Source organism: Lepidothrix coronata, unplaced genomic scaffold (assembly GCF_001604755.1).
Source record: "Lepidothrix coronata isolate B3197 unplaced genomic scaffold, Lepidothrix_coronata-1.0 Scaffold78, whole genome shotgun sequence".
Taxonomy (NCBI): domain Eukaryota; kingdom Metazoa; phylum Chordata; class Aves; order Passeriformes; family Pipridae; genus Lepidothrix; species Lepidothrix coronata.
This window is the reverse complement of record NW_016690258.1, coordinates 1,424,051-1,444,282: the sequence shown is the minus strand read 5'-3', so window position 1 is coordinate 1,444,282 and position 20,232 is coordinate 1,424,051. Positions and strand designations below refer to the sequence as shown.

The 20,232-nt window shown below is 46.1% G+C and overlaps 1 protein-coding gene across 5 annotated transcripts in view; it reads right to left on the bottom strand.

The window, feature by feature from the left end:
• Positions 1-20,232, bottom strand: part of CACNA2D2 (calcium voltage-gated channel auxiliary subunit alpha2delta 2) — a 240,941-nt gene that overhangs the window by 175,170 nt on the left and 45,539 nt on the right. For all 5 annotated transcript variants that reach the window (XM_017819924.1, XM_017819926.1, XM_017819925.1 and 2 more), the window contains one exon: positions 15,763-15,844. In XM_017819924.1, the coding sequence (XP_017675413.1) occupies positions 15,763-15,844 (82 nt within the window). The remainder of the gene's footprint in view (positions 1-15,762; positions 15,845-20,232) is intronic.

Below are 20,232 nucleotides of genomic sequence, written 5' to 3'. Positions count from 1 at the left end.
AATATAACCATCAATGTGCAATTTGTCCCTGGATTTTTGTGTGGAGGGTGTTACTAAGATCCATCGAATGTGAATTTGGAAATCCTCACCGTGGGAGGGAAATCCATCAATACATTGCTACATCAGGAGGATGCACAGACTTCAAGGGCCTACCCAGGCTCCCAGAACAGGCTAAGACAGAGACAGGACCCAAACAGAGATATCCTGACCAGCTACTTTCCACCGGAATCACAAAAGTCTTTTCTTCCTTTTGCCAGCAAACCACCTCAAGTTCATGCCCTATCTGGACTAACTGAAACTTCACAGACCTACTGATCCAGAAATAAATTCTTTATTTGTCATTAAATCCTAAACCAAATGCCATGCAAGGAAAAAAGGTCAAAAATCAAGGGGGATATGTGATTCCTGCAGATGCAAGTGGCTTACTTGGATAACGAACAGCCCAGAAAGCTCCACGACATTCTCATGCCAGAGAAATGCTCAGATAAATGTTTCTGGCTACTTCATTACAGCAATAATGGGAGAGTGACTGTGTGATTTTTCTCATCAGTCTATTGCAAGGGTTAAAGCTGGCCACAAAGTTTAAACTGGGATCTTGAGGGCTGCTCAGATGATTTTCCTTCATTTCAGATTGAGGTTTGAGCACAAGTATTATATACTGTAACAGCAATGGTTTATTATTCATTGAATTTCTTTTCTGTATAATAATTTCCCTTGAAAAACGAATTTTGCTTTCTGGTGAAATATGTAGACGTGCCCTATAACTATTACTTGCTCCCATAAAACAATAATCCAGCATGGAATACAGAATTAGTAATTTAACAGGGACCTACCAGTCTTTAAGGTTTCTGTTTTGGTTTGGTTTTCCTTTTTCAAACTCGTCAATGAACCACTTCTAAATAAAACAAATCTTGTTAATGAGAAACACCTAATGGAGAAAAAACAAATCTACTCCCCTGGATTTTAATATGAACAGGCTTGTCTTCAGTGCACGTCTCCCCAGTTTGCCCTTGTCCATTTTCAAAAGGATTCGTGCATATTTGCCCTCTGGAAATGCTAAGAGCCCATTTAAATGTAGGATGGACAGCTGTTATCACCACTGATATCTACTGATGTCACCAACAGTTTTGGTGAACCAAACCCCCAGCCCCGAAAAATTGCTTTTTCTATCACACCAAGTATTTTCATTCTGCTCATCACAGAGGTGCTGAATGACTTACCTGCTGGGCTCCCTTCCTCTGAAGCACAGTAAAATAAACCAGTGACATGAAAGACCAGCTCTACCACTTGGCTGAAGAAATCCAACAACCAGAAGCTGACACACTGGTGTTGCAAAAAAACCCAAACAAAACCAACCAACTAGCCCCCCAAAAAGCAAACCAAAATACATCCACGCTTCACCTGGTGCAACCACAAGTGGGTTCTGATCCCATCAACCTGTAGCTTTATTCAGACAGGTGGAGCTTGTTCAGATGAGTGCACAGACAAATACATTCAGTGTTAACTGTGAAAATGTTGGGGCACCACAAATTCAAGTATCTGACTTCCTCCACTTCCAGCACAGCACTGGCACTTGGGAGAAAGCTCACAGTCAAATAGAAATACAGTATCTGCAGTAAAATACATACAAAATTACCTTGAAAGTAATTGCTTTTGGTATAAATGGTCTTCTTCAAAGTTTTCTCTCACACACAAGTCCCTTCCAAAAGAACGAGAATAAATTTACTGCATGTGAATTTATTCAAAGCCAGTAGATTCAGCATAATGAAATCCTCCTAAGTAAATATCTGATAAAGAAGCAAATGCTTAGCACTTGACCCCAGAAACCAGGATTTCTTGACACATGGCTGTAATGCAAAGCAGCAGGAACCTCAGGACTGCTAGCACAGAGGAGTCAAGCAAGAAAAGTCTCAGAGGACTTTAATCCTGGGAAGCACAGCTGCAGATGGCTTGGGGCATGGAGCCACACAGAGACCTGGGCAGCACACACGGGTTCCCAAACTGCCTGAAGGTGCCAGTGCTACCAGAGGAAGTCATCTCTGTGGGGGACTCTGAAAGCCCCCTAACCATCCATACTCTACCCTTCCTTTGCCAAGGGCCATGAGACACCCTGCAAGTATCTAAAATGATGGGTTTTGCTGAGTTTTCCCCCAGACTTCTCTGTCCTGTGGCCCTAGATGTGAGCAGCACCACACTTCGACACAGTCAGGTGCTGCTTCTGAGAAGAACTTTATTAGTCTGTTTAATAAGAGACAAAAAGAAGTTGCCATTCAGTTGCATCAAAATCTTCACTCCTGTGACACCTAAATGCTGTCCAGAGCATCCCAGACATCCCAACAACTCAGGACCTGAAGGCTCTTGGTGCCCTGCAAGGCCATTCAGTGGGCTCACTTGTCCGTAGGATGGGATTTTTTCTGCCACAGATCTTCCCATATCCCAACTTCAAGATGTGCCATGCTCATATGACTGTTCATACAATAAAGACTGCAGGAGTCCTGTTGGTTATGGGTGACAGCTGGGATGGCAAGCCCTGCTCCTGCACAAGTAACTGAGACCAAGGGCCAAACCCGTGGTGACCACTGCCATCACACGTGTGGTGTGTCATAGAAGATAAAGTGCAAAAGCTCTCTGAATTCATGTTATCTCTGCATACAGCATGTCACTTAATTGCCCAGAAAAGCCTCCTGGAGATGCATATGGGAAGTTTTCCCATGAAAAATGACACTGCTCAAAGTCTTTTCTAGCTAGAAACCACTCAACAGTATCTATCACTACTGACATCTGGGACATAAGCTTCAAAGCAGTTAATTTACCATTTCAGCTTGAGACAGTTTCCTGTAGACATTGATATCCAAAACAGGTAATTGTTATGCCAGAAAGCAGAATCATTAGAGGAGAAAAAAGGTAAAGAGGGAGCCTATGCAGTAATTCTCCTACAGTACCCAGGCCTGCCAAAGCTGCGTTTAGGGTTGCTGATGACCCTCTCTTTTAGACAATGCTTCCACAAGCTATTCATGAACATCCACCAGGACAAGCCCCCAGCTAGGTCCCAAGCCAGAAAAATGAAGCCTTTGTGCACGTCTGTGGGCACAACTGCAGATCACCTTTAGCTCTGAGCTCAGCTCCTCAGCTGTGCTAATTAATTGCTGAAGGAGTTCTCTCGTGTCCCCGTGACGCAGAGCGAGCAGCCACTCGCGCTCCTCGCTCCCTGCCGCAGTCACATCACCTGCTCTGTCTCAAGGACCTCCTAGGGCTGGCCTCCCCATCTGTCCCTTTTACAGACTCCACACACCCCTGATCCGTCTCTGCAAGTGGTAACTGAGCCAAACCATAGCAAGTCTTCAGAAGCAAATGCTTCCTCTGTCCTCACTGCTCCCCCCGTCCCTGTCACCCCAGAAAAGCAGTCCACCTGCAGAGTTTCTAACCACACCTTCACCCTTGGGGCAAAGCTGGTGTCCCACCTCAGTCTGGCACTTGCAGCTATGGAGGACACACAAGGAGCTCAGGACCTTCTGCTGAACACACAGCTTCCCTCATGTACTTTTGTACTGAGTTCAGAGAGTTCACCCCTACCATACCCATGTAAATCTTGTGGTGATGGACAACATAAAAAGGACCTGCTAAACCCCAGAAATGTGTTGCAATAAGGCCCTGGAGAGGCTGAATAACCCCATTACATCATTTGTTTGTGAATCCTTTCCAATGGCTCCAGTACTCTGTCCAGTCCATGAGGCCAAGATCTGCGATAACCCTGATCCTACAGGCTAAAAGTATATGACTTCCCCCTACTGACACCCTTCCTGGAGATGGCCACAGGCAGCAAAGGACCTGTAAAAAGACTCCACAACCCCATCAAGCACACACGGTCCAGAAATCACGTCACTTTAGAGGCTGGCAAGTGGACACTCCACACAAAACTAACCCCAGCCCTCTTCTGTGACTGCACCTGGGCAGTAACTTGCTTTTGTTTAAAAACTGCTCCCCTCATTTCCCAGTCTTGCCTTCAGAGCTGTGTGAAGAACACTGCTGGGTATTTTTTAAAGGTGAACCAACGCTAATTCAAACTTGATGGCAACTTAATGACTCCCATGAGCAGCTCTGCACAGAGCAGAGCAGCGACCTCAAGCCAGTGACCGACTGAAGGGCACAGCCAGGGCTGGGGCTGTGCACTGTAACACACCTGACACATGTACAGGGATCTTCTTCTGCCAGCAAGAATGTTGTAACTTGCACTGGATATCAGCATATGTTTTAGAGATGAATCAGACTGTAACCAATACGTTAGGAAGACAGGCCAGACTCCTGGAAGAGCAGGGCTGGGAGATGGTTTCTGCTAGCAGAGTGCTTTCAGTTTGACATTTGCATTGAAGTTGTTATGCCTACAGCTGTGATGAAAAACCTTTCCTTAATACTGCATTGCAATAGCAGGAGAAGCCTGATTCCTTATTGAGTTGTGTGAGCAGAGAGGTCAAATCTAGAAGTGCTAAAAAACTGCAATTCCCTACCCTCCTTTGGGATGCCGCAGGTCAAGGTGGAAGTACAATGGCAAGTACGTTTGCCCTGATGCTGCATTTGCTCTGTGGGTAAACAGAGACCATCTAATCCCTGGGCTGTCATTCTGGCATCTTTCATGACCACTAAACTCTATTCTAAAAGAAAAAGGAGGTTTTATTAGAAAGTCAGTGGACGATCCAAATGTCAGAGTGAAAAATTCAGAGGAAGGTTAAGGATTTTTTTATTTTTATTTTTTTTGATGCGGCTGCACTGGAGGTGAGCGAACACCAGGGCTTTTTGATTTCCTGCCTGGTTTCAATAAATGTTGCACTCCCAGGCACCCAAGGGACTGCTGTGGTTTGTCAAAACCAATTAATTTTCTTCCACAGAATGCTTCAGGCACCTCAAAATGTCGTTCGAGAGCTAGCACACATCTAAGGAGGAGGGAAAGCTGGCAATCAACTGCTGCTCGGGCTCTGCATCAGGAGCACAGCCCTCCAAAGTCACACCAGTAGCAGAGGCACGGGGAGAACGATGGCTTATCCCTTTGGTCATGGGAGGGAGCTGAGGGGGAGCCGAGGAGGACACGCCATGTGTTACAGACCCTATGAATATAAACAAGAAGCTGCCGCTTGCGAAACTTGCCAGAAATAAGTTTCCTGAGGGAAAATTCGAAGCTGAAAGTTTCTCTCTCACTTGCATTTCCTAGGATTCACTGCTCAGTGCTAATAGATGCAGTAATGAGCCAGAAGTGACAAACCGAACCGCTGTTATTAAGGAAGACATTTGGAAGATAAGCCCTGGAGTTGGGATTCACAGGTTCCCTCCCCAGCCCTCCTTCAGACTCAGTGTGCAGAATAAGGACTTCCCTCACCCAGGCCTCAATTTACCTACTGTCAGAGACAATCTGTAATGTTTTCCCTCTCTCCAGTGTTGAGATGTGAGAGCAAACTTGTTTGCAAGTAATTTTAATAATCAGCCATGAAATGCACTAGAGGTAAGCACGGTATTATCATGCCAGGATTTCTTTTTCAGTGAACAGCAAGTCACTGAGAGTTTAAGAACACATTGGAGCTCTCATTTATACTCAGAATTGGACATATACAGTATGAATATTCCATGTGTATACCTCATGGCAAATTATTATCACTGGATGTTAGGTAGCCATCCTTTCCCCTCTACAAAAGGCAGAGATAGAAATGGATGTTTTTCTTGCATTCTAGCACTCTGCAAAAGGGGCAGAAGACAAAAAATAAGCTGAATTTTAAACAATTTGAGTACTGTGGAGTCACAGGCAAATCCTGCAGGAGCAGGAAACGGAACAACAGCTGATGTTCCCAGCAAGCACTACAGTAAGGCCCAGCCTACTCACAGTGCCCAAGGGAACTGGGAACCAAGGCTCCTTAGAAGATCCCAGGTCCCTAATCTCAGTCTAGTGTCATCTTTGGTGGACCACTGACAAAAACAGAAACAAAGAACTTCCAAAATTAAAAATGACAGCATGCTGAGCAGTGAAGTGAGCTTTATAGTGTAACAAATCTTAGAAGAACAAGGAGTAAATGCGCCTGGCTTTCTTTTTCTTTTCATCAACCACAGTATCTTCAATGACCTACTTGTTTTTAAAAGTAATCCAACATTTACCATTACAATCTTCTTTGCTGCTCAAGTCACATAAACCCCCTGCTGTCTCCTCCTCCTCTATTTACCTGGCCTTACAGTCACAGCAGGGAACTGAAAATCTGCTCCCTGCCTCCTGGCTACAAGCAAAGGCTTCACTTGGGCATCCAACAGATGATAACTAATGCCACTGCTTAAACAACCCCTAGAGAGGCTCCTGACACACACAGACATCTAGATCCTGCCACCAGTCCAAGCCACATCACCCAGGCATTTAGGGGACTGCCCTGATAGGAAGGATGCCTCTCATTCACAGCATCTCTTCGCATCAGTAGATCTCATGTTTCATTCAGGCCGGTTTTTTCTCAATGCTCTTACTCCCTATTTAATATTTATACTATAGTCAGTGTCCAGAAAGCATGACACTATTGGTTATGGTAGGTGCTGAACAAATACATACTAAATCTGTCTTGGAAGCTTACAGGTGTGAAAGGTCACTTAGAAAAGGGAGAAAAGTCAATAAAATCTGAAGCCCAGTGAATAACTGAATCACAAGGACCAGGAACAAATATAAATCCAAAAAAAAAAAAAATGAAACAGAGAAATCCTCCAAAATGTATCAAAACAAAGAGGAGATGCTCCACATATGTCAGTTGGCATTGATCAGCCCGAGAGCAAGAGAAGAGAGAGGAGAACCCATAACCATTGGCATCACCTTCCTGCTATACTGCCTCCTTGGCCTGTTCACTTTCATTTCTCCCTTCATTCCTCACTGCTCTGGACATGACCTCTCAAACGATGAGAGAGGCTGGATCATCCCTAAGACACAAAAGAATGTGGAGTTTTTCAAGCTCATGGTATGCAGCGTTGTCAAAGTAAGATGCAAAGGATACAAGTGTTGGAAAGGGACAGATCCCCGATGGTTACCAAGATCTGGAGTCTCCCAAGAGGCAGTTCCTCCCAAAAGCAGAGCCATCTCTGTCAATAAAGTAACAGCAAACTACAGCTTTAACCAGAGCACAGGTCCTCAGTCTTCAGGCAAAGTTCTCCAGTATTGAAGTCCAGTTGATCTGTTTATGAGGAAGGCGAGGCTGATCTGAAATCAGACTCCACTCTCTCTCCCTCCCTTACAGTAGTATCTTAACTCTAAATAATTAAAAGGGAATAAGTACCTATAAAACCAGCAGAATCATTGCAGGCCAACAGATCAGCATGGCTGGGTGTTTGAAATAAGGGGCCCATTCAAGTTATTCACTTCAGATGTCAAAGGTGACCTGCTGTAATGAGGAACGATAAATATGCTCACTTGACATGCCAGCTCCCCGCTGCAATTTCCCAGGCTGGAGCCACACTAGAACATAACAACCACAACTGTGCCCTTGAGAAGTCACCTCCTCCCTTGTCTCCCAACTTCCAAAGCCCTCCTGCATTTCTACATACAGAACAAAGGGCACGTGACACATCTTATTGCTTCCTCTGTACGATAACCTCAAGTATCTAATGACAGTTTCCTTCCCTAAACCTTTCAGTAGAACTGTGTATTTCAGTGCTTACAGTTGCAAGATCCTCCACAGTCCAGTATCTAGAAGTAATGGATCCACAAGTAAACCAGGATCCAGTAGTGTACAATACCTAGTGTTTGCCTGACAAACCTACAAGGAAGAGAAATGCAAACTCCCCAGCCTGCAGCACTTCAAGCCAAAGGGGAACTTAGAGCATATAAATAATACTTAAAATGTTAGAAAGGGAAAAAGCTGAAATTATGATGGAATACAGATACACATTTTCTGTGCTTTGTATCTTGATCAGTGATAGAGTTGCATTTTTGGTTATCAGCTCTGCTCACAGGAGGCTGAATTCCAGACTATATCAATTCCCCTGTGGATGTAAAGGAAAAGAACCATCTGGAGAGAATAATAAAACAATTAACTTTCCATTAAAGAATAATCTATGTATGTTTTTAAGAAGGCAAACTTTAATGATCTCCACCTAATTATTCATCCTGCATTCTGGCAGGGTTGGTTTGGATTTTGCCTTGCTTTGTTTTTAAATGCAGCCTGAAGGTAACGACTTAAGCTGCAAGGGATGTGGGGACCACACAGGCTCCTTCAGTTGAAGGCAGGACAACCTGGGTGAGGGAGGCTTCCAGAAACACCAGCCAGGGTCCCATGGTTCCCATGGATTCATGAGTAATGGCAGCAGCATCAATTCTAAGAGTTTCACTGAATATTCATGAGGATTTTACAAACATGGTTGTTGACTGGCTTGGTACAACGGCTACATTTTTGGATAGGAAGCGCAGAGCAGCGCACTCAGGAGCTGCACACACCTGAACATCAGGCTGTTGAATGCTGGGCTCATTTAACTTGTCACTGACGGCAATATAAATCAGAAATGACTCCATAAAACCCAACAGCAGTCCCCTCGGATTTTGAAAACTCACCAACTGGCTAAAAGTGTATTATCTTCACAAAGTAATTCTGTAAAGTGAAAAGGTTCAAAGCAAGGGCTTTAAGGACTATTACTCTGCCTGTTACCCTTCTAAACACACCCCCTCTAAGGACCCACTGGCTGTACCCCTGTGGTGCAGCCTGGACTGTTCTCCATCATGTTGGTTCTGCAGACCTGCTCAGCTTAACCACCTGCCTCAGTTTCCCAGTGGATAATACCAATGAGCTCGTTCAGTGGGCACGCCTGCACTTCACTCCAGTTTACACAGTGCTTTCCAGCCAAGGCTCTCAAACATTTGGAAAGGGCCAAATACAGTTTAAGCTAAAATTAACTGGAACATAAATACCAGAATTCATCCACTCAGATCACTCCTTTAGAAAACTTACCTGGGACTCTGGGCTTTCCAGCATGAGAAGTCACACACTAAAGAGCTGGTGAACAGTCAGACAGTGCCCAGGCAATTCTTTGCTACTATTTATTGACTGACTGATTGAGATCAGGCTCTGTGACACAGTGCAGGCACGTTTATCCCTCTCCCCCACAAGCTGCTAAGTTTTATGATCTGAAAAAGTAATTTAAAAAAACCCATAATCCTGGCACACAAACTAGTCACACCTGAGTCCTGCTGGAAAAATCCCTGCCTCAGCTTTCAAATGTTGCAGAACATTTTCATTCACAGCTTCTGCACAAACGGAGCGAGTTTTGAGTCTGAGAGTCTGAGGCATTTTAGCCTCTAAGACTTCTAACCTGCTCTTCCCCTAGAACTGTAAAAGCCCATCTTTCTCCACTAAACATATATATATATATATATACACACACAGAGACACACAGATATATGCACACCCTGATCTCCCAAAGCAGGGCCCCTGCATCTGCCAACAGGCTGCACACTGCATGGGCACAATGGCTCTGGTGCAGGATCTGCACCACCCACTGGAAAGGATTTAGTGAGGGGTGCTAACGTCACACACTGAGCAGCCACATACAGCTATAAATTATTCATACACATTACTCTAATTATGCAAATGTACTAAAAGCTGGAGCATATGTTTCCCTGACATCTCGCAGTACGGATGCAATATGGTTCTAGTAGAGAGGAAGAGTGAGAAGTGAGATGATGGGTGTAAGGGGGCTAATGATGGCAGGCACTGGCCCAAGCAAAGGGTGGCAGAGGATCCCTCTTTCCCAACCAAGCCGCTGCAAAGCTAAGGACATTTAAATGCTGCTCCTTGATAATACAGCATTGGCTTTGCACTCGGTGCTGAACAGAGTGCTGAGGCTGCTGAACGGCCCAGGCAGATTAAAATAAACCCAAGCAGTTTGGAACAGGAATGTGTTTATCTGGCATCGCACACTTCCTCTTATCAAACATGAGGAGCAGGGGAGGGCACAGCGATGGTGTGCGGAAGCAGGCTGTGTGCACGCTGGTAGGAGAGGGGGAGGGAAGAGAGGAGAGCAACAGCAAGGATCAGACAGATTATGCATGAGCTTGGGAACCAAGAGCCTGGAGACAGGCATCATGTCACTGGGGTACAGAGCCCACACTCTTGGTCAGTCCCCAGATGGGCACTAGCTGTTGGAAAACTCAGCTAGATCCTTTCTCCCTTTTGGCATCTGGAAGAAGGCAGGCATTCAGTGCTGCTGCAGCACAAGCAGCTGGCTTTGTGTGTTGCCCAAGCTTTGGGTTCAGACTCCTTTTCTCAACTCTGTTGAGCACAGTGCAGTCACTGGGCATCACTCGTCTCCCTTTCCAGAAGCTGGGGCTGACTCCTCAGAAGGAAAAGGCCAAATGCACTCTGCTATGGTGTTTTGAAGTCCAAACTGGGGGTTATGCTACTAGATTGAATATCAGAAGATTAGCATCTTACTCCCAACTCTGCCATGTCTAAGGACCACAGGATTGCCCTTCTGTAGATACCCAGTCCATGTGACAGATCCCTTCGGAAACAGAGAGGCTTCTCAGACACTGTGTCCAGAGCATCGTGCAGGGGGTCTCCAATTCCCTAGCATCCTTCATTTAAAATCCCATAAACACTTTTCAAATCCTCCAACCCTACTGAATGATCAGGTGAATGTTCCTACACCCAAAGAAAACAAAAGAGCAAATTAAACATCATGTAATACCACAGCTACTTGGAAGACTTAGGCTATCTTATTATTATTCCAGTAGTTACCCAAGATCAAAAAAGTTGAACAGAAAACCTTGACAGCTCCTTTGATAAGAGCATGTCTCACCTCCTAGTGCTGGCATTAAAGAAACTCTAGATCTGTACCAGCAGTTTTGTAAGGGATGCACTCAGAGAGCCACGTGAAACACTCGGTACTGCAGAGACCCCATCACAGGAGGAGTGCTAGTGACTGCAGCAGTATACAAGGCAGATGCCACTTGAGCTCTTCAGATCCAAGGCAAAACTCTGCTAGTATACTAGTTTTTTAATTCAAGTTCTTGCTTGTGCACGGCTCGATCACAGTTCCTCACCTGCGGCTGCCTCAACTAAAGGATGGCCACGCTTAGAATACAAGAGGTGATGTGTCAGAGAAGCAGCACTGAACAGAATGGACAGGCAGGCTGAGGCAGACAAAGGCAGGGACACCTGCACAGATCCTGGTCACCCTGCCCCAAGCCCTGGCCAGCAGGATCTGTCCTTCCCTTTTACAAAAGCCCAGATGAATGAACAGCAGCACTTCTGCCAGGCAGAGATGCCAAACTGGCAAAACAAAGCTGAGAAAACAGCACAAGATAACAAGCAAGAATAATAGACAGACATAAAAATCCACTGAAGTAAAATCAGATATTGATTACTAGGACCAAGCCAAACCATTTCTGCTGTGCCACAATCAGCAAACCCCCTGGGCAGCAGGCTGCATCCCAACGGGCACAGCACGAGTCTCCCTTTTCCCTGGGCTCATCCTGCTTTCTGTGCAGCCACCCATACTGAGGACCAAGCACAGCTCAGGCAGAGGGTCACTGCCTGCCCAGCTCAGCCAGAAAACTGCTCCCTGTGTCCCACCCTGGGCTCACGTTTGGGGCCATCTCACCCTCTACAGACCAGGTGGTTCCTCATCACCAAGGCCGGCAGAATCCGTATCTGCCCCAGCAAGGCAGACCCGGACACTATTTCTTGACTTCCCTTAACACCTCAGAAGAAAGGAAGGAGAGTACAAAACCAGTTGGACAGACTGAAGGTCTGTTCATCCAAACCAGCAGGAGGACAGCAGCGCAGCTTGGGTCCAGCTCTGCTGCCCACCTTTGCCCCTGCTGAGGTCTGTTTGTGGAAGGGCACAAAGCCCCTGGGTGAGTGCTCAGCCCTGCTATGGGAGCAGTCCTCAGGAAAAGACAAGCAGAGGGAAGAGAAAAAGAAAGAGAGAGTAGAAAAGGAGCCTTTTCATTCTGAAGGCTTTGGCTTCCTCAGTAACTGTTAGCAAGGAAACAAGCCCATTACAGGCACCACGGATAACAGGTACTAGAGGGGGAGGACGGGATGTTCTGACCAGCTCGCTGCTCATCTCAGGAGACACAGGATCAAACACAATTTAGGTAACAAGCCAGGGCAGACTCGGAGCCTCAGCCCAGCTATCCAGAAAAAAGAGTTTTAACACAACATCCAGGGGAGCTGCTCAGTGAGGCACAAAAACCCAGCGGCACAGACAGCTCTGCTGTCATCGGTCTGTCCCGAGTGCCAGCACAGCAGGACACGGGTAGGCTGGGACAGGGCTGCACCAGCATGGGAAATCTCTTGAGCCAGAGTCTACCCTGGAACAGGTTTTGCAGCATCTAGGCTGGAAACAATAAATTCATTCATTTTCTACTAAAGTCAACAAGTTCTACTTGTGCCAAAACGCTGGAGGAAGGAAAAATTTAGTGCAGTGTAGCAAGAAATGTCAAAGCAAAACATTTTTTTTTTGTCCTGCAAAGTGATGGAAGAGTCCACTGCAGCCACAAAAAAGTCACTAACAGAAAAAAAATAGAAGTCTAACAGAAAAAAACAGAAGTCAGGAAGCAGGATTTTTGTGTAATATTCCTTATTCTAGAAATTTTAAGAACTATTTTAAGAACACCCCTTTGCATCCCAGAGCCTCTCACCCTCCTCTGTAATTGCTCCAGAAAAATGGTCCCCTTGTGCAAAGAAGCACTGAGTGGTGCAAGCTTGGATAATCTTGGAAGCACACAAGGTGCCTGTCCACCCTGCAGGAGAGGAGGGAAGCAGGGGCACTGGACATTTAGCATGCCAATTCTAGGAGATAACTGAAGAGTTAAAACAAAAATAATTCTTGGATAGGCAGCACTCTGGGAAGATAAAATACTCAGCACCGTTGTGTTCCTGGACACCATCTTTAGGACAATAAATTTCATGCCTCATATGCTACAAGTTATGATTTCAGGCAATAACCAAAGAATAGGTCCAGATCCTTTCACAGCACACACCCCCCCAAATATTCATCAGTAAGCCTGACAAACCTCAGAGGGTACTTTTTATTACTATTTGGTCTGTCACTTTGAGATTCAGGCCTGAACTGGAAAGGGAAGATCCATTTCTGGCACGGCACCACCTCCAGTGCTTACAGGCTTCACAGACCAGTGGGAGCTGGCAGTGGAACCCAGCACCTGCATGACGGACCCCACCGAGTTCACAGGGACCAGTTCTGTCTTTGGTGACACTGGAGCACTTTCCCTTACTTCCAGTATCATTCCCTATGTACTGTGAGCCAGAAGTCCCCCCATGCAGACATGTCCCAGGCCAACACGGCAGTCCCAAAGAACATCAGCAACTTCTACTTGCCTCATTTTTCTTTATCCTTCCCACCCCTCATGGGTCTAATCTTGCTTAATAATAATCCTTCCTGCAAAATCCCAGTGGGTGGGATGAGCTCCCAGCCACAGAGTGTTTCAGCTCCCATAGATCCTGGGGCAGGGGCTCTCCCTGCCCCCTGAGCCCGCTCACGCTGTGTCAGGGCACACCACAGCTGTGTGGGTGGTACTGGATTCCAGCCCCTCCATCCTGGAGCACGATGATGGAGCAAGGAGAGCTGTGACATCCAAGTCATGCCCAGGGAGTGCCCTTCACAAGAAGGGAAGCACAGACCAAGACTGAACCTTGTGAATTAGTTGCCACCTTCTAAATTTTGAGTGTGATTGCAGCAGAATATGGACCTCTTCTAATTTCCCTTTTTTTAATCCATGTCTGCAAGTAGTTTACAGTACTGCTTCATGACATTAAACAGCTCCCATACCATAACCCAGAAGAACCTGTGTGCAACTGGTGGGTAAGGACTCCCTGCAAGAACAGCTCTGAGTTCTTCAGGAGGAAGCACTCCAGGCTATTTGCCATCAGTGAAGCTGTGCCAGTGAGCATTAGCAAGTGATGTGGTCCTTAAGTGTCATTATGTATCAAACCTGAACTCCACAGCCCAAGTTCCGCCCTAGAGATCCACAGTCAGCCTCTGTCAGTCCTTTCTTGTCTTTTAACAGCTGCACATTGGAATTTTCAATAGCTCATTTCTTGGCTTCAGGAGGTTTATGCATTCACCAGATACAATAATTAGCTTCCTCCCTTCATAAGATTCCAAAACAGATTTCAAAAAGCCCCTTCAATCCCTCTGTAGTCAGTTTATCCAGAATTAATCCATTGAAGTGATGCATTATGTTCTACCAGAAGAATTAAACAGAAAAAGTGGGAAGCTCTCTTACCTGTAATTGACTGACTGGCCAATAGGAGTCAAGTGCTGGCAAATTGGAGGTGTAATTTCTATTTAATTATGGCATTAAAAAAATTACATGATATACCTATTTAACATGCAAAGGAGTAAAATCAAAGCTAATAAGAATAAATTGTAAGAGAGGACACGTACAAAATGTAGTAGCAGTCTTTTTGTTTTTTATAACTGTTCTCTGCTGAAGAGAATGCTGGCTGCTGTGCCATTGTATTGCCTGGAAAACTGGCATCCCTGGCTCTGATTCTAAGACCCTGCCAGCATGCAAAACTGCATTGCACAGATGCATGGCTACAATCAAAAAAATATCTGCTAAAACCCAAGTGGTGTATGTGCTTTTCATGCTGCACATGAAGGTTGTATCAATCCAGTTGAAGTTCGGTTGAAATGATTGCAAGCAAAGCCCAGATACACTGTTCTAGAGCTCAAATATGAATGCAAATGAATGGATGAACCATGAAGAGTTTTGCAAGCCTTCGGGTAATAAACTCATTTCAAAATGCATTTAAAAGACAATAGTGCAACCTCTGTGTTTAGACAACGGGTTACATCCAACAGTATAAAACATGAACAGTTCTGTTTAAGCCAATGTAGCTACTAGTGCAGGGCAGACAGTAAGAGTCCCATAAATTATTGGCATCTGAGAAGAACATGCCACTGTCACGAGAAAACACAAATACACCCATGCTTTTTTTCTGGGGTGACATATTTATCATCCTAGAGAAGTCTGTTTTCTTTAGATTAACACCGTAACTCCAAATTGTTCCATTTCAAAACATCTAGTCAGCACAACAGCGTGGGGAAGGGGAAGCAGGGTCTTACTGGAAGAGAAACAGGGAGGGTCTTAAAGACTCTTTGATCCACAAACCTAACAAACCAGAATGAAGCAGTTCTGTAACTGCCCTAATCCAGCCCAGAGCACTGTTGTCAGGAGAAGAGCAGGTCTGGCTCCTGCAGCCTGCTGTGCCCTGGTGCTAACTCAGGGAGCAGGAGGCAGATGCAAACATCACTAACAGGATTTTGTTTTGTGCCACTTGGAAACAGAAGCCAAACAAGAATTACAGTTTTACCTGCAATGTGTATTTAAAAACACAGGGCTTCCAATGGCTGGCCAAATTATCCTTTCAACATTTCCTGCTTTGTCAATAGAAGTTTAAACACAAATTAAACTACCTTCAGTCCCTGGAGGAAAGGTTAGATGGATTTAAGATGCATTTAGCGTGTCATATAGGAAAAAACCCACAGGTACATGCTCAGATAGCAGTGACATGCGGCCCCAGAGACAGACAGATACAAACCACGCTCACTCCCACACACTTGATAAATGCATCAAATTGCCCAGGAACCAGAAGCACAGCCAGCCATGACCCTGCACATGGAGTGAGCTGAGAAGGTGACTTAGTGCAAGTGTTCACACAGGTGATTTCTGCAGATGAGAACATTCATTGCCACAAGGAAGGCAGCACAGGTAAAAGACAGACAGCTTACCCCTCTGAGCTGATGGACTCCACCAAATATCCTCATCACTCCATCAATCTCCTGCTCCAGCCTCCTGGCCCAGTACTGCATACTGCAAGAGATGGAGAGAAAGAGAGAAAGAGGAAGGGAGAGAAAGAGAGAGAGAGAAAGAGTCAGAGCCCTGACACTGAGTAGATAAGCAAGGGACTGAAGGGAGAGGAAGGAAATCAGTGCCTCAGTTAAGTTCATTGCTCTCCCTCTGCAGCACCGAGTGCAGGCACAGCACCAGGGACACACTGCTTTGAGAATTACAGCTGGGGCAGGTTATAAACTTCAAGACTCCAAAATTTATGCACAAGGCGCCACAGAGAGAAGAGGGGGGAAAGGTACAACAAAAACTGCAAGGCGTAAGGGTTTATTTTCTCCTTATACAAACAGTTGCAGTAGATAATTACTTAAGCCCAGAGTGATTAACAAGGTCGAAGTGATGTGGAGCACAGAAAACAGCTTAGTGCTTCAGCAGGGCTCTGTGGCAGAGAGCAAACCCAGAGCCGTGGCAGGGCCAGAGGTGTCTGTCCTACTGCGGCAATGGATTATCACTGCGGCACAACAGGGGGGACCTGGGCAGAGCCCGGAGCCAAACACCGAGCAGCCAGTGCCCGAGGGCTCAGCTGCTTTGCACCTCCGGCTAAGCCCAACCTGAGCCAGGCACAGACAATGCCAGGTTCACTGCAGGCAGAGCTGCCTCCCCGGGCAGCGGGAAGGGCCAGGAGCTGCCATGTGGCATCTCCTTTGTCCTGAGCCCTTTACTCGAGGGAGGCTGCCAGGGCTTCCAACAGGCACAGCACCCTCCCGTACATTCAACCACACAGATTTCTGCTTAGAACAATCACTCCACGTCAAAAACAACAGCAAATAAACCCTCTTCTAAATCCACAGAACTTGATAACTCTCCTTCTTTTAATGAGATTTCCCGACTCCAGCCGCTGACCACGCAAAGGTCAAATCTCCCGTCTGACCTGGAAAAGCAGCACTCGATTGCCTCTGCACCACTTGGCACTGCCTTCAGTGCTTTTTCCAGAGCAACAGTGCTCTCTCGACATACACAGGGGAAAGGAGGGAAGGAACACAAGGAGTGGAAGGTAAGGCCAGCAGCACAGCAAAGCGATGGTAGGAGGGAGCAGACCAGCTCGGGGGAGTTGCACTTTGGTCGGGTTCACCAAGTGATTTCATTCTTCGTGCAAATAGACATCCCCCAGGCAGCCCACGCACGCTCTCACACCATCCCAAACGGTGGAGAGGCTCTCCCAGAGATCAAGGAGCAAAGAAACCCAACTGTTTTTCAGCTGGGCCTCAGAGGGCTCTGAACTGCACAGCACAGCCCAAAAGCTGGGCAGAAATGTCAAAGCAGAAAGATGCCTGAGCCGAGCGGCAGAGCAGAGCTTGTGAGGGTGGGGGGACAAACAGGACAGAGGGAGGGACTGGGACTCACACAGGCAAAACTCATGGCAGTTAATAACATACAAGGCTGTGGATGAAAACAAGATTTAATTGCACACGCCAAGCCTTATCAGTCTTCCACTGTAACTTAAGCCATTTCCCACGTTCCTGCAGAGGTAACGCTGTCTCTTTTCCCCTGTGAGCCTGGCTGGGGAGGGGAAATCCAGGGAATGAGATGGGTGAAGACATCTGCAAAACCCCTGTTCTGGCAAAGGAGGGAAAGCAAAGCCTTCAGTGGGATTGCAGGGTGAAGGTACCAGGTCACAGACAGGGCTGAGGGGGGCTGGGTTGGGGTTTTTCTTTCTTTTCCTTTTTCAAATGTTTTATTTGCTATCAAGGGTATATTCAGGTTAACCTCAGTACCAAAGTTATCCATAAATCTTATGAAGTATTTTCACCAAAAAATATTTATTTTTACACAAAACATTAATTTAAAAAATATGCCCTGGAATACCAAAACTGGATTTATTTTTTTCCCCTCCTCCAGTTTCTCCAGTGAACTGAAAAAAAAATCAATTATAAGCTCATACTCAGCCACAGGTCCGAGAAACCCCACTGAGCACTTATGGAGCTGACACTTTTCCTTAACTTCCAGCTCTGTACAAGATCCTTGATTTCAGTGACACCTGCCTGTGTCAGCTCTCCCCAGGAACACCTACAACACCACAGCAAGGGAAAATTACCACCCATCTTGAGCTGTATCCATCACATTAACAACTGTTCATATCCGCTTAAATGTCACGTATGGCCAAGCCTTCAGAGAGGATTAGTTACAGAGGAAGACAGAGGCATCAATATTACTCTGTTGGCATATGCTAAAGAGACACTGAGCGCTCAGTTGGGCTGGGATTTACAATTAATTTAAATTTAGTCACCAGATTTGTTTTAAAAAAAAAATTTTAAACTTATTCCACCCCCTGCCTCCACCCCAAGAAGTACTACTATTTTAAAGAAAAGCCACCGGATTTTTCATTCATGAGAAAGACTGCAACTCCCTTTAATTGTGCTGCCTTACAGCAGTTTCCCAAAGAGTCCAGCTAAGCCTTGTAGTACAAGCTTTAGGTACCACTATTAAAATAACTAAATATGCCTATTACACTATCTAATGAGGAGGGCATTTTGGCATAGCTGACACCAGGTTTCTAGATTAAAAAAAAATAATAGCAGAAGCAGCTTCTTTTTTTGGTGTGGTATGGCTACACAAGAGCTTTTGCCAGTGGTAGTAAAACCTTCTTTTTTCTAACCAGCACATCCCTTACCCACATCACAACACTGTTAAAACCCTTGGGTGACCCATTACTGTGTCCCTCTAGCCCTGGTCATGTCCAGGACCAGAAGTCTTCAGAGTGGGCCACATCCCAGAATTTGGAGGTTTCATTTCACTTGCCATATTTGGGTTGAAAGCTAACATTAAAAAAAAATAACATACATAAATCCCATTATTATTCTGTTTAAGTTGACCTTCTGCCTCTTGTTTCTCTCTCACGGCCAACGCACTTAAAATTTTATGCAAGACAACCGTAGCAAGGATGAAGAGGGTAAAGGAACTGCTAGCCCATGATGAACATGGAGATTTCTCTTTGAAGTGTGTCCCCCATGGAAGCTGTGAGCAATAAGACATGACAGTCAGTGCATTCCTGGGCCGTTCCTGCACGCCTCAGGTGCGTTACGGGGCTCGCGGAGCGCTAACTCCCCAAACCAGGCAGCCGGGAGCGCCCTGCTGCTCTCGTGAAATGTCATTTACAAATAAAGCATAAAGAAAACAGCTGAAGCACTGACTGGGAAGCCACTGGCATGGCTGTGGTGGTGCTCAAGGAAAGCCACCAGGCTCCCTTTATGAGCCATGTGCACAGTCCCCCTTTTAAACCGAGCACCGCTTTGGTATTTGCTGCAGTGAACCAACGTGGGTGAGGAGAAAATCTTTGAGCTCAAGAATCTGTGATAGCACACATTAGCTCTGTGCCTTCAGGAACTGCATGGAAGGAGCCTGACAGCCCCACCATCCCCTGTGTCCCCTCTTTGGCTGTGACATACCCAGCACACCCCACTGATCCCCATCATCTCTGCTGGCACTGTCTTTGCTGAGGAGTCTCCACAGGACTCTTCTGACCCAACAACCCTCCAACTATCATAGGCACATGCAGGATATCCATTAAAAAATCTTTAGTATTGAAAAAAATGGTTGTTTCCTTCCCCTGTACATTTTACAGCCTCCTGTGCAACATTTGCGAGGGACATAAGTGATTTTTGAAAACACAACTCCATTTATCACTCCCTCTCCAAAGAAAACTACAAAAATGTTAATTGATTTCACAATTTGCATATTTGATTTTTCTTAAAGATGAGATAAAGTAGGCTTTAAAAAAGCAGCAGAGCTTCAAAAATGTTTACTGTGTCAAGCAGCACATCAGGAGGCAAATCACTGCTGTTGCAGTTGGGGCCAGGAAGGAAAGCATCCCACTTTGTCCCACTCCTGCTCAGCGGGCACCTGTGCCTTGCCACCGTCACAGCAGCCCTTGCTTAGGGTTAGGGCACATTTCATGCTTCAGGTGACCCAAGCAGTTGCAGAGACTTCTGTGTTGGTTTTCGAGGCCACACCACTGCTCCAGCTGTGTGGCTTTGGAAGAAAATGACAGTTGCCTGGAAAGGCAGGAGACAGGCTGTCCTTGGCCCACATCCTCCCACACTTGAGCACACAGCAGATGGCAGCCCCAGTCCTGGTCTTCTCTCACACTCGCAGACCAGGCACCGGTGCAAGCCTCACGCTGCCAACCTGGGGCCAGCACCAGGAGCTGCCACTGCAGCTCAGCCCAGGGTCACTCTGCTCCTTGGTGGCTCAGGGTACGTGGGACAGACCCTTCCTGGGCTGCAGTCACACCTCCTCACAGCTAACCTAGGGCTGGGCAAGGCACTTACACAAACCACTAATGAATGTAAGCCTCATTGCAAGCCACCTCTCACAAAAGCACTGGGAAAGGAGAAGTAAGAGGAAAGAAAATT